The 13,394-nt window shown below is 52.6% G+C and overlaps 1 protein-coding gene across 1 annotated transcript in view; it reads right to left on the bottom strand.

The window, feature by feature from the left end:
* Positions 1-3,215, bottom strand: part of CHSY1 (chondroitin sulfate synthase 1) — a 47,330-nt gene extending 44,115 nt beyond the window's left edge. The window contains exon 1 of the mRNA XM_037053748.1: positions 2,878-3,215. Within this exon, the coding sequence (XP_036909643.1) occupies positions 2,878-3,197 (320 nt within the window). The 5' untranslated portion in view covers positions 3,198-3,215. The remainder of the gene's footprint in view (positions 1-2,877) is intronic.
* Positions 3,216-13,394: the final 10,179 nt, after the last annotated feature.

Genomic DNA, 13,394 nt, shown 5'->3' with positions numbered 1-13,394 from the left:
GAAGGCACTACCCCGCCCTGCCCTTACCCTGTTCTATTTTCTCCACAGTGCCCATCACTAACTAGCAGCAACCCTCTTTTTAGCGTCTGTCCCTCCCACCGGGACAGCAGCTGCTCCGTGACAAGCATCCCCCACTTGGTGTCCCCAATCAAGAGTCTGGCTTCAGGGGAGCCGCGCACATCCCTGCAAAGCACAGGCACAAATTTGAAATATGAGTATCTGAACATGCTGGCCAATCAGGATCACACCTCTGGCTTTAACAGCTACCTGCTCAGGGCCTGTGAAAGAAGTCAGCCCTGGGTAGGCCCTGATCTTGGTATACTTTGAGTTTTGTCTGTGTCCATTTTTAAAAAGTTGCTTTCTCCCTTGCTCTCTGCAGTCACTGCATTGCTAATAATACCTGCTGGTGGCCCCTCTCCCTACCTCAAGCATATGGTAGGTCTGAAAGTAAAAGTCTCTAGTGAGGGGGTTGTCGGTCATCAAATGCACCAGCCTCAGTGTAGACGAGCCTGTTTCAAAGGTTATTTTAAGTTCCTCCCTGAGTGATCTCAGTTACTAGTCCCTAGGCCTCCCTTCTGACATTTTCAATACCCCAGCATGGAAACACAACATGGAAGCCAGTAACCAGTTAGAGGTGTACCTCATGCTAGAAGATTCAAGCTGCCTTTTATACCGAACTGTGCATGAAATGTCCAATTTAAGGGCTGAGTGTGGACTTCTGGGTCCGGCTGCAAGGAACAGCAAAGTCATAATCATAAGTTACACCCTGTAACCTCCATCCCAACTCAGGCTGGCCTCAAAAGTTCCTTAGGGCTAAAATCATCTTGTGCCATCTCTCTGCAGCCAGTCTAAACACAGGGTGGACAGCTGAGAAGCAGAGGACCTTACCAGGCGGGGCAGGTAACTGTGACTTCTTAAAATCAGAGAGATTAAAAAAAAAAAAAAAGGAATGTGAGAGAGTTGACAGGATGATTAGATAGGATACACTGTTTCCCCCCCTAAGGGTTTTCCTGTATCAGAAGTATACTTAAAAATAAAAAGCAAAGCAGAGTTATCACAAAGAAGAAAGATAGGATACAATGTTTCCCGAAAGTACTTCCCTTTATCAGAAAGGCAGCGGTCACAAAGGGAGAGGAAACAGTGTAAACTGTGTCTCCACTTGCCCCCAACTGCCCCAAAGGAAACAAACAATGGGATAAAATATACATCTCAAAGAGACGCAGTGGGAGACTTGGCGGGAGGCCAAGAGAGGTCAAGCATGGGCTTTGGGACAAGATCATCCCCCAAGCATAAAATACTGCGTTCAGTCAGCACTTCACTTTCTGAGTATTGCTGGTATAACGGAACCCTGCTGGTTGGTGTATACTGATTTTGTGCCCATGAAAATGCATTTGTTTGGCCGGGGGGAGGGGCAAGGAGTGACACTACCTACTATTGGCACAAACTGCTCTTTGATCATTGTCCTCAATGTTGTACATTCACAGGGTCTGTCACCAAACTGCAGTCCTGTGGGTTTACTTCTGAAACCACGCTGTGGAGAATTCAGGTAGCTCATCCTCAAATCTCTGAATCGGATATTTCTCTTGTGGAAAAAAAAGCAATTTGCATATATTCTGGGTCATTCACAGTAAACATGAGAGAGGGGATAAATCTTGACCTTGCAGGTTCTCAAACTGCGAATTTAGTCTAACTTTACATTACAGACATTCTAAAATGCTTTGTAGTCTCTCAGGACCCTCCCGGGCAGAACCTGAGCCCTGAATTCAGACAAGATCCTACTGGAAACTCACAGGGCTCCAGGCAGCGATAGGGCAGGCATCCCTCTGGCTTTTATCCTTTTTCAATCCTCTACATCCTTCCTTAGAGAAACGGGGATCCACAAAAGCTTTCCCCCTCACAACCTCCTCATGCCTGAAAATTCAGACCAGGGCTAGATTTAAAAGCCAAAGTCACAAAGGTATTGGTTGGAAGGGAAGAACCACCAGCCACCAGCTTGGCCTTGCTCAGCAGCACTCAGGGCTGGAAAAGTCCATTCCCAGACGACCTCCCCTCACTGGCCTGTTCTTCAACACACGGAGGTTTCCTCGAAGTGCCTTCATACCCCTCTCCTATCTCCAATGCACTCCTCTACAAAGCTGCCATTCCCGAATCATCTGCCTTTGGAAGGCGACTTTGGCTAATCCCTTTGCTAATCCTGAACATGATTCCAGCCACTTTTATGACTCATCTGGCCAACTAGGGCCCAAACGCTGGATAACAACACTAACCGGGGCTAGTTAACACCAGATCCACCACGGGCCAGGGGCTGCTTTTCCCGAAGGCTCTCCTTCCATTTACTGAACAGACTGGTGGGCTCCGTGCGCGGAGAGCACCCCTTTCCACTCACAGGAGTGCTGTCCACACAGTGAAATCCACACGCAGGCCATTGGAAGGGGTCTCACCAGGTTAATTCACACGGGGCTCTAGTTCTGCAAGGGCACACGGACGGCTCTCGGAGAATCGTATAACCACCTCTGTCACAGGTAAGAGTTTTTCTAACATCTTGACCAGGGAGAAGCGTTCAGTCAGGCCCGTCTAACAAAGGAGACAGTTCGGCCCTGAAAAGCCAAAGTGCCTTTCACAGAATCAGGGTGAAGACCACACCCGGAGAGGACACCCTGGTCCGTCTGACCCCAAAGCCCACGCTCTTAAGCGTGGCGCTCCACATCCTGCCTTTGACCTCTGCTGGCAATGCTTGGCATCGCCCGAGGGGTGGGTACTCCGGCAGCTTAGGTTCTGGGAGTCGGGCAAAGGCTCGAGCTGAGCCTCGGAGGGGCTGCAGGGCCGCCTGCCAGGATGCTGGATGCAGGAAGAGGTGCTCGTGGACCGGAGGCTCACCTGTAGACGGCCACGGCCCGGGTCTGCAGGTATTTCTGGGCGGTCATCACTCCCACGAAGAGAAAGTTCTTGTCGCGCGGGCCGCCATCCGGGGCCGTGCCGTGCGGCCAGAGCTGCGCCCCGCGTGCATCACCCCGCGCCCCGCCGGCCTGGGAAGCCGCCGCCTGCCCGGGCCGGCAGCCCTCGGGGCTGGCACGGCGCCGCGGGCCCGCTCGCTTCAGCTCGGAGGCGCGAGGCAGGACAAGCCGCGACGCCAGCACGAAGCCCAGCACGAGCCCAAGCAGCACGCTGAGCCAGGCGCGCCGGCCGCGCGCGGCCATATCCGCGCCGCTCCGCCCGCCGGGCCGCCGCAGCCGTCGCAGGCTCCGCGCGCCCTCAGCGTGCTGCCCCCGCCCGCGGAGGCCAGCCGGCCCTAGCGCCGCGAGGCTCGGCCCCGGCAGCGGCGCGGCCGCCGCGGGCCCGCCGCGCCCATCGCGGCTCCCCAGCCGCCCGCAGGCCCCGCGCCGGCGCTTTGTTCCGCACGCCCCCCGCCGCGGCCTGCGCCTTTAAGAGGGGACCATGTCCGGCGCGCGCCGGCCGCGGCTCCGGCGCAAGGCGGCGGCGGCGGTAGCGGCGGAGGCGGCTCCTCCCGCTCGCGCGCGGGGGCGCGGGGCCAGCGCAACGGTGACTGCAGTGGCAGCCGAGTCCGCGCCGCTGTCCCGCCCTGCCCGCGTTCCCCGGCCGGCTCGGCTGCGATCGCGCGGCGCCCGTCCCCGTGCTCTTCGTGCCCGGCGCCGCCGCTGCAGCTGCACATCCTCCGGCTTAGCTCGCCATTGCAACAGGAGCCCCTCACGTCACGCACGGCGCGTTTAAGAAGCGGCCGGGCGGCGAGGCGTCGTGGCCTCTCTCGGGATCCGTCCGCGCCCTCTGATTGGTGCAAAAGTGAATGGGGGGCGGTTCACGTGGCCAAAGTTTGACCAAAAAAAAAAGCCCTCCCGACGCCCGCGGCGCCCCACCCGCGGGGTCGGCAGCAGTCTCGCCGGGCGGAGGGGGCGTGGGGGTCGGGCTCGGCGCCGGCGGGGACGCGGCAGTCGGGCGCCCGGCAGCCCGTCCCCCACTCAGCAGCCACGCCCCCGCCTGGCGGCCACGCCCCCGCCGGCCGCGCGGTGCTCAGGCTCTGCGGGCCGCCACGCTCCTGCCGGCTGCGCGGCCAACGTGACTCGGAGGAGGGAGTTTTGAAGAAGGGGCTTCCTGGTCCCCCGACTCGCCTGGAACGGCGGGCTCGCGCTGCAGAGACTGACCTCGGATAAACCCGCCGTTCCGGCCCCGCGCCGTCGGGTGCACACTGTGCCTTTGTCTGCGCCGTTGTCCTGCGGGCGGGGCGGGCACGTACGGAACCAGCAGCCTCGGAGCCGTTGTAGGCGGGCACGCCGACGGGGCGGGGGGGTGAACCGTGAATTCCGCTACCTTGTTCCCGGGCACTGGTTTCTCAGCTTAAAAGGCGAGCGTGTTCGATGTCCAAGCTGCGAACAGTACCCGCTTTTCAAGGACGTGGGAGAGACGGCCGGGGCCGTGCATCTTCGGGTGTGAGGTCCCACTTTTATTTGCGTTCTGTGTGGGCAGACGGTCGGCCAAGGCCTTCGCCTGAATCTTTGTCGGCCTTTGAGCACGGTGCATCCAGACACGTAAAAGAAGTTCTAAAGATAGGTTTTGAATGTTTAATTTTATGCATTTCTTTAAAAAATAAAAATGAGCCAAGGCAACAAATCTGTGTAAATATAGGGTGGGGCAAAAGTAGGTTTACGGTTGTGAGTACACGAAACAGTTTATTCTTGTATTAATATTTATTGCATTTTTTCCCATTGGAACAACTGTAAATCTACCCCCCCCCCTATTAGTCTTGTTACTTAGTCGCCAATATATTGGCGTTTTTTAATGAAACTTCTGGAGTCCAAAAGATTTTCCTGGGACTTCAGAGGCGGAAAATAAGTATGCTCAGGATCATCCTTGGATCACTCTTCATTGTTAATACGATCAACTGATTGAAATATTACACAATTTAAATGCTTATTTTGGAAGATACTTCATGTCTGTAGCTGAAGGGTCGTCACTCTTGTTTATGATTCTTGGAATTGTACCACTTTCTTTGACAATTGTGATTTATGTCAAAAATAGTTCATTGCCCTCCTTCCCGCAGCCATCCTCCCCAAGAGGCGGCCCACGTCTAAAATTACTCATTATGCAGTAAATACAGGATCCCGGTAGTGGTCATGGGAGAAATACAGAAAACTATGAATTAAAGGCTCAAAACCACCCAAATGGGTTTTCAGTAAGGCCATCAGCCTCAAATGCTGACTAGTCAGCAGATCCCCCAAATTCAGCAATACCCTGCCGTAACGCACAACAATTTCCATCAAGCACATAATCTGACAGGATACAGATGTTCAATTTTGTGGCATTTTTAGTGATTTACTTATTCTAACCTGCTTTCGACTTCTCTATGTTTCTTCTTCTAGACTAAAACCCAATGATAAGTACTTAAGTGTATGATAGGAATTAACATTTTGAGGAGCCTGTTTTGTCCTCCTCAGGTCCCAGGGCAACATCCATCACCTGCCTCACCTGCAGTGCCAGCGGGAGTGTTTCCTTTGAAGTGCAGGGAGATGGGGCCCCCAGGTTAGAGCACCCAGTCTCCAGGACAAGGAGCCTAAGACATAGGAAAAGCAGAGGAATGCCAGACCAGGGTGGGTGGGCTCTGTTAAAGTGGGCTTTAACAGGGGCTCCAGGGGCCTTCACACTGGGCCAAGGCAAATGTAGCCCGGAGCGAGGGGGAAACGCCAGCACAGCCGGAAGGAGCAGCTGGATGGCCAAGTTGAGGTAGATCTCCTGGGGAGCCATCCCCAAGCATCTCAGCGAGGGCCCCAGAAGAGGCCAGGGTCAGGAGGCAGAGCTGTCCTGGGTTGGGATTTCACAGCCAGAGGCAAATGCCTGGAACCAAGGAGTTTGGTGACAGCCAGAGGCCCAAGGGGACAGATGATGGAGACTAGACCCACTAGCCCACACACAGCCAATACTGGGTCCAAGGAGGATGCGGGCCCTCCCCCACCCCCAGTGCGCACACACTGCGACCCCTATCCACATCCTGGAGACGAGGGGCAAACTCTTCACTGCCCGCACTGCCCTCTCCTGAATTCATTGCTAAGGGTGAGGAAAAGGTTGATCAGATTTCTTAGGCATGGCACCTTAGTAAGGTGAGGAAAGAAAGCGTTCTTCATTTTGCTGTAGTCAGAGCTCTCTCTTAAGTTGGGGGCATCATGGGCCATTTTTCCCATTTCAAAAGAGAGTGTCCTGAATTGTCATCAGGTAGACGTGTGAGGGAAACCCCAAGCTCCAGTGATTCCGTGATCTGAATCAGCACACACACCCTGCCTCAGAGGGGTCCTGGGCGGGATCAGGGACATGGAGCCTGGGTTCTGGTCTTCCTTCTACCTGTCTGGACAAGCTGCATCCCCACTCAGCTCCGTTTCCTTGTCTCTAAATGGGTCTCTCCACTACATCCTGTACACAGTTCCTCCTCAGTGATTCTAGATTGGTAGGGAGAAATTTGTTCAGAAAAACGTTGTCTGACACCCTGTTTTCATGCCTGTGATTCTCCATGATATGGAATTAAAACTTATCAGCCCTGGCTGGCGTAGCTCAGTGGCTTGAGCACAGGCCTGCGAACCAAAGGGTCACTGGTTCGATTCCCAGTCAGGGCACATGCCTGGGTCGTGGGCCAGGTCCCCAGTTGGGGGCGAGTGAGAGGCAACCACATGGTGATATTTCTCTCCCTCTTTCTCCCTCCCTTCCCCCTGCCTAAAAGTAAAATAAATAAAATGTTTTTTAAAAACCCTTCCACACATGTTCCATTTCTTTCTGTGGCTGATACATTGAATGCTTGTTACAGGGAGAATCTTTCATGTAATATGCAGCAATTTTCTTGGAGGCCCTTAGTAAATACCTCAATTGTTAGTTGGCAGCAAGCCCTGAACAAATGGACAGAGTTCCCTGTAAGGACTTCTTTAAAGATGGGGAGGCCTGCAAAAAGTGGTAATAATTTTTTGAAACCTTTAGCTAGACCTCTTTGAAGAAAGAGCAAATGTCGAGGAGGGAGTTATAATAAGCCATCCTTTCTGAAAGCCCTGTTCATTCCCTTCATAGAAGAAGATCCATGATGACCATTTTACTAATATTACCACTTAACCTCTCTTAACCTATTAGAACTTTGCTTTATTATTAATGCTGCTATTTCAGGTCCTCATTAGCTAATTAATTTCACTCAATATTTCCTTCCATTTGTTGCACTTCCAGCAAAACACAGGAAAGGGCGAGTGATTATGGCTTATGTTCTGACCCCAGACACTAGCGGATCTGACACTGGTTGTTCTAGAATGTTCTTCAAGTTTCTTTGGTCTGCTTTCCAGCTCTGCCCATTCTTTCTGTCTGATATTGATTTGGTATGTGTGTGTTTCTCACTCGAGGGTGTGTTTGTAGGTGAGAGAGAGAGAAGAGAAGAAATTTAGCACCACTCTGGACCTGGCCGGAAGGGATGTAATCTTACTAACTAGAGAACGCTGGCTGGAGCCCCACAGGATTTTTGGGAAACAGCCTGAATGTTCCCTGGGAGATAACCTCACTGCAGAGTCTGGGGACCGGCAGCTTCCAGTCCAAGAGTTAATCCCTGTGGTAGTGGACCACTTTGCCTTTCCCATCCGTGGCCAAGAAATGCCAATTATCTTTAGAACGGTGACAGCATTTCCACAGCTGCAGAGTCAGCACAAAAACCAAGCTTCCCTTCCACGGGAGGGACAAGGGAGGCCCCGCCTCTCAGACCCCAGGCGCTGGTCAGCTGGTCAGCAGCCTCAGTGCCACCTGGGGGCTCCCCACGGATGCTTCGTGGAAACATTCCGGGTGTGCAGCTCAAACTGTCTTTGTGTGACTTCGCAGCCTCACGAAATCACTTGAGGGGCGGGGAATTCAAGACGCAGGAGGAGATTTAGGCTATGAATTGGGGCAGCAGAAATTCAGAGCCACAAACACATGAGGCAGAACGAAAGAAGCCAACATCGGGCCATGAACCCCATGAAGAGACAGCTCCCTTCCCAAATCTCCTGCACCCTCTAATACTGTGTCACGGTGCCTTCACTGGGTTTAAATGGGACTTCACTGTTTCCAATCACTAATAGCTAGGCGTGTACCTCGTTTCCGGTTGTGCCAGGTGTGGCTAACACCACAGTGAATATCTCCACGCATATGATCTTTTTTTTCCTTTTGAAATATGAGCATGGCCCTGCAACCCCTTACCTTGGGACTTCTGGTTCCAAAACTGTTGCGAGAATAAATTGCAGCTTCCTTAAGTCACCAAGGTCGTGGGAATTGATTGTGGCAGTCCTGGGAAGGTAATGGAGCTCTGGAATGTTAAAATGACTAAAATCTGAAAACACAGGCAAGGTGGTGAGATGGAAGTGGAGTCTGGGACTGTCTGTCAGTCCAAGATCAGCCAGCTCTTCAACACAGTGAGGCCGGAGGGGAGGGTGATGATGAGTTAGGAGGAGGGGAGAATTAGGCAAATAGAGAGACAACAGCCTGCAGGAGGTGGGGGGTATAGCATCCCAAGGTTCTCTGGGGCATCCTCCAAATGTTTGATCTGAATGTCATTCATCAGATACTTCTATTTGCAAATTGTCCTAAAAACCTCTCTCCTCCCTCCCTCCCCCCCTCACACACACACACACACACANGAGTCTGGGACTGTCTGTCAGTCCAAGATCAGCCAGCTCTTCAACACAGTGAGGCCGGAGGGGAGGGTGATGATGAGTTAGGAGGAGGGGAGAATTAGGCAAATAGAGAGACAGCAGCCTGCAGGAGGTGGGGGTATAGCATCCCAAGGTTCTCTGGGGCATCCCCCAAATGTTTAATCTGAATGTCATTCATCAGATACTTCTATTTGCAAATTGTCCTAAAAACCTCTCTCCTCCCTCCCTCCCCCCCTCACACACACACACACACACACACACACACACTCACGCTCATTCAGCAAACCATTTTACATATCAGTGCCTGCAGACACCTTGGTCTGTGCTGCTAATTTAACTTGATTTACTGTAAACCTTAGAATAACGATCTTGCCACCTCTAAGATAAACTGGCTAACAAAAAATGGTCACGATTTGTTACCATTTACGACTAATTGTCTTTCTGAATTTTATGGACACTTTACAACCAGGGGTAAGGGAGGTCTAGCTCATCCATGAGGCTACTGGACAGAACAGACTCTGTAAGTGAAGCCGGAGTGTGGACGATGACCCAGGCCTTCTGGATTCTAAGGGGGGCGGGGACCCACGTGCTTTAAAAAGGTTGGGGTGTTGGCACGTTCTCTCCCACCTTTACGACAACTCCTGGTTTTGTTGCTCAACACGCTGAAAGGGAGCCAGGCTGCGAGTGCGCCCAGCGTTCTGGGTGCTGACACGTTGGCTGTGGTGCCACTTCCTCATTTGGCTCGGAGACCGATCGGCTGGCAACTCCAAATGGAGCTGGAAATGAAGTTGCCTTTAATTTGGAACCGATTGAGTGTGCCTCCTCAGGTCCTATTAGCATGCGGGGCTTTGAAAAGAGCTTAAACAATTCCCCAGTGCTGGCAAGAAATCAATATTCTAATTAGCGTTCAAAGCAGACAGCCATTCCCAAGCAAAACCTCCTGTTCTAGCATTAATGGGCCTGGATTTTCTGTTGCCGGCTTCTTTCGCAGAGTGGTGGCAACATAGACTCAAAACTTATCAGAGGGTCTTTTGAACATTCAAATTGCACTTTGGAGGGGGTCGGGGCGATCCTCCCAGAGTCCCACTCCTTTGCATGCCTTTGGGGAGAATGTTCTGGGTGTGAGGGCTTGGGCACCAGGGCTCCAGGAAGATCCCAGGTGTGGGCACGCCCTTCCTGACTCTCTTTGCCCTTTGCCCCTGGGGCACATTATTCAACCCTTAGTAAGTGCCAGGCACTGAAACCGGCGCCAGCATTACAACGGTGAAGCAAAGGAGAAAAGGGTGTGGCTCTGGCGGAGTCTGTGCCTGCGAGAGGACTGAGGTAGTGACAGGAATAAATGCACGAGGTCACTGGTGTCTGCCCTCGGAGCAGCATGCTGGCCCCGCACCCGTCCTCTGGTTTCTGAGGTGTGGGCCTCCCTCCTCTGCGTGCCCGGCATTGTGGGGGAACATCCTGAAGATCCCAAGGGGTCCTCCCAGGGACCTGCTTACAAGATTTGCAGTGAAGGCAGAGTACCCCCTACTCTTCTTCTCCTGTTTGGGGGTGGAGAGGGGCTTGGGGACATCACAGCACTTTCCAAAACTCTGCTCTTCATCCTTGGGCAGCACGCAGCCCAGGATGGCTGTGGACATGGCCTAACACAAAACCGTGAATTTACTTAAAACACAATGAGATTTTTTTTTTGTGATTACATGTCACAATGTATTGAATGTGTGGCTCAAGACAGCTCTTCTTCTTCCAGTGTGGCCCAGAGACACCAAAAGGTTGGACAGCCCTGCAATCCTGTTGCCTTGATGCTTCAGAGGCAACTTCTACAAAGTTCGCTGCACCAGGCTCTCAGCACTCGGACCACAGGCTGTTCCTTCCACCCTGAACAGGTCCATTCTGGGCAGTGTGGGGGCAGGAGGAGAGGGCGCCCCCCAGTACCTTTTCTGTCCCCACTTTCTGCCCTCGCTCCTCAGCGGTACCCTGCCCTGGAATGAGAGAGCTCCTGGCTCACAAATACTCATCTCACGCAGCTGCTGATTCTGGCCCCACCCATGAGGACTCAAGTATTCGTGTCTGTCCCATTTCCTCCAGTCCTGAGACGTGTGGGCATCAGGGTGGAGCAGGGCCAGGCTTGGCGGTGGGACCCAGCCAAGGGACGAGCCATGGTGCCCATGCAGATGGCATCCCCTGGTGAGGAGAGGCTGTGACAGCTGGTGTGAGTTGAGCGGACCTTAGCTGTCCTGAAAAGTGTGACCATTTAGTCTGAGAAACAATGGCATCTCCCCACCTCTCAACAGTACCTGAGGGGCCTTCGTGCTGGCTAGCTGCCTTCTGTGCCCAGCAGGAGAAGCCGTGCCAAGGCCCAGCCACGGGGGAATCTGCAGGTTCTGATGCCATCCACTTAGACGGGTCTTCATTCGGACCAGCTCTCCGAAGAGAAAGAGCCCAGTTTTCTACTTGGAAGCTCCAGCCAAATCAGAGTTGTTGAAGCACTTTACTGATTCCCAAGAGAAAGCCTTCTGCCTCCAGCCCCAAGTTGGGGAGTGTGTGTGTGTGTGGGGGGGGGTGGCTCGAGGAGGCTTGTTCTTCTGTGGGTTCTCTTCCAGCGGAATTTGGAGGGAGGCCTGGACTTGAGCCTGCCACTCAGTGTGTGATCACAGGCAAACCACCCAGCCCTCCAAGCTCTGGTTTTCTTGTTTGTACAACAGGCAACGGGAAATGAATGCATGGTGAGCAGTTTCCAAACACTGGAGCTGCCTCGGGGGCTCTCTCACCTCTGGTGTTTGGCACCGCCTCAGGGCTGCCACACAGGTCATGACAGTGCCAGGGGGCCATTGCTTGGCCCCTGGGGTCCCTTATTTTCTTTGTTGTGTTGCAAGATCTCCAAGTCCCTCAAGTGGAGCTCAGCCCTGTGACTACTGCATGGAAGGTTCTTGAGTAAATGTCGCCTGCATGCTGAATTTGGAGGGAGCTGACTTCTTGCTTCCACACACAAAATCACATTTTCACAAACGAACGAGTCAAGAGACAGTAAGTAGCATTTTCCTGAACACCTACTCTGTCCGGGTGATCGATGTGTGCTTTCTTATTTAATCTTGACAGTAATCCTGTGAGGAAGTGTCTCGCCCCTTGTACAGGTGAATTCAGGAAGCTCAGGGCCTGTGGAGACGAGTCAGCTCCGAGGAGGGAGGGGCCAGATTTGAACCGGAGTCTAACCGTTGCCAGCAGACAGACAGCTGGGCGACCGTGGTTCTCGCAGAGGAGAATCATGGGCTGGCGGAGGGAGTAATGAACTTCTGACCTGAGTCTGAAGGAAGTGCCAACAAAAGGTCCGCCACTCCCACAGGCTACAGGGATGAAGACCAGGGACCAGGGCCCGGAGACACCTCTGTCTGTCTAGCCTCAGCCTCAACCTCAGGCCGGCCTGGGCAACAGTGAAGGGGGCGGTGGCTGGGCCTGGGCCGCTGTCCTTCGGCCCGTTGGCCCCGTGGATGTTGCATTGCAAAACCGCACGATTTTGTTTTGACTTCCTCTTGGGTTCCCAGAAAGTTTATTTACAGAAGTCAGATTGCCTTGTAACTGAAAAAAAACCCATTTATTTTTATTACAGTAAAACATACATGACACAAAATGTACCATTTATCCATTTAACTTAATAAGCGCCCAATTTCAGGTCATTAATTCACACAGTGCCAGTCTCCAGTGTTGCTCAACAGCCACCACCCTCTGTCCCCAGAACTCCCAAATGAAAACTCTGTGCCTACGAAGCACTGACTCCCTGCTCCAAAACATAAATAAATCAGCGCTACCTCCCCACACCCCCCCCCCATTAGCCCTGGTCATCTCCAGTCCATTTCTTCCTTTATGAATTTGCTTACTTGAGACACCTCATGTGAGTCGTCTCACGTGGTGTTTGTCCTTTTGTGGCTGGCTTATTTCGTTGACCACAAGCTCCTCGAGGTTCACCCACGTGGTAGCATGTCTCAGAATTTTCCTTTTTCCAGGCCGAGTAATATTCCACCGTGTGTATCTATTCATCTGCCCGTGGACGTGTGGGTTGTTTCCACCTTTTAACAAAGGTGGCTATGAATGGGGGCAGGTAAACACATCTGAGGTCCTGCTTTCAGTTCTTCTGGGGATAACACCAGAGCAGGAGTGCTGGGTCACGTGGTCACGTCACGTTTAATTTTCTGAGGACCCTCCTTACTGCTCTCCACGGTGGCCTCACCATTTCACATTCCCACCGACAGTGCACAAGGGCTTGAGTTTCTCTGCAGCCAACGCTGGTTTTTATTTTATAAAAATAATATATACCATCCTACAGGGTGTGGTTTTGTGCCTCTTAACTTTTTGAAACCCTCATATCCCATTCAAATTTTTTTATTGATTGATTATAGAGAGAGAAAGGAAGGTAAAAAGAGATAGAGGCACATGGGTTTGCTGCTCCACTTACTGGTACATTCACCGCCTGAATTTTGTACGTGCCCTGAGTGGGGATCGAACGCACAATGTTGGCGTATCAGGAGAATGCTCTAACCAACTGAGCTACCTGGCCAGGGCTCATCCCATTCTTAAAAGTCTCTTTTTTTTTTTATTACACATGCAGTGCTTTTAACATATACTTTTGAGAAAAACATGAATAAATGAAAGTTTGTCCCAGAGTACGTGCATTTGGAGGAGGGCAGTGCAGCCCCCAGGGCTGGGACAGGCACATGGGAGTCCCAAACAGGCACCAACCCCTGGTCAGCCCCG

The sequence above is a fragment of the Sturnira hondurensis genome, unplaced genomic scaffold, assembly GCF_014824575.4.
Source record: "Sturnira hondurensis isolate 20B ecotype Veracruz unplaced genomic scaffold, ASM1482457v3 Scaffold0007865, whole genome shotgun sequence".
Classification (NCBI taxonomy): Eukaryota; Metazoa; Chordata; class Mammalia; order Chiroptera; family Phyllostomidae; genus Sturnira; species Sturnira hondurensis.
The sequence above is the reverse complement of the archived record's forward strand: the minus strand, read 5'-3'. Positions and strand labels throughout refer to the sequence as shown.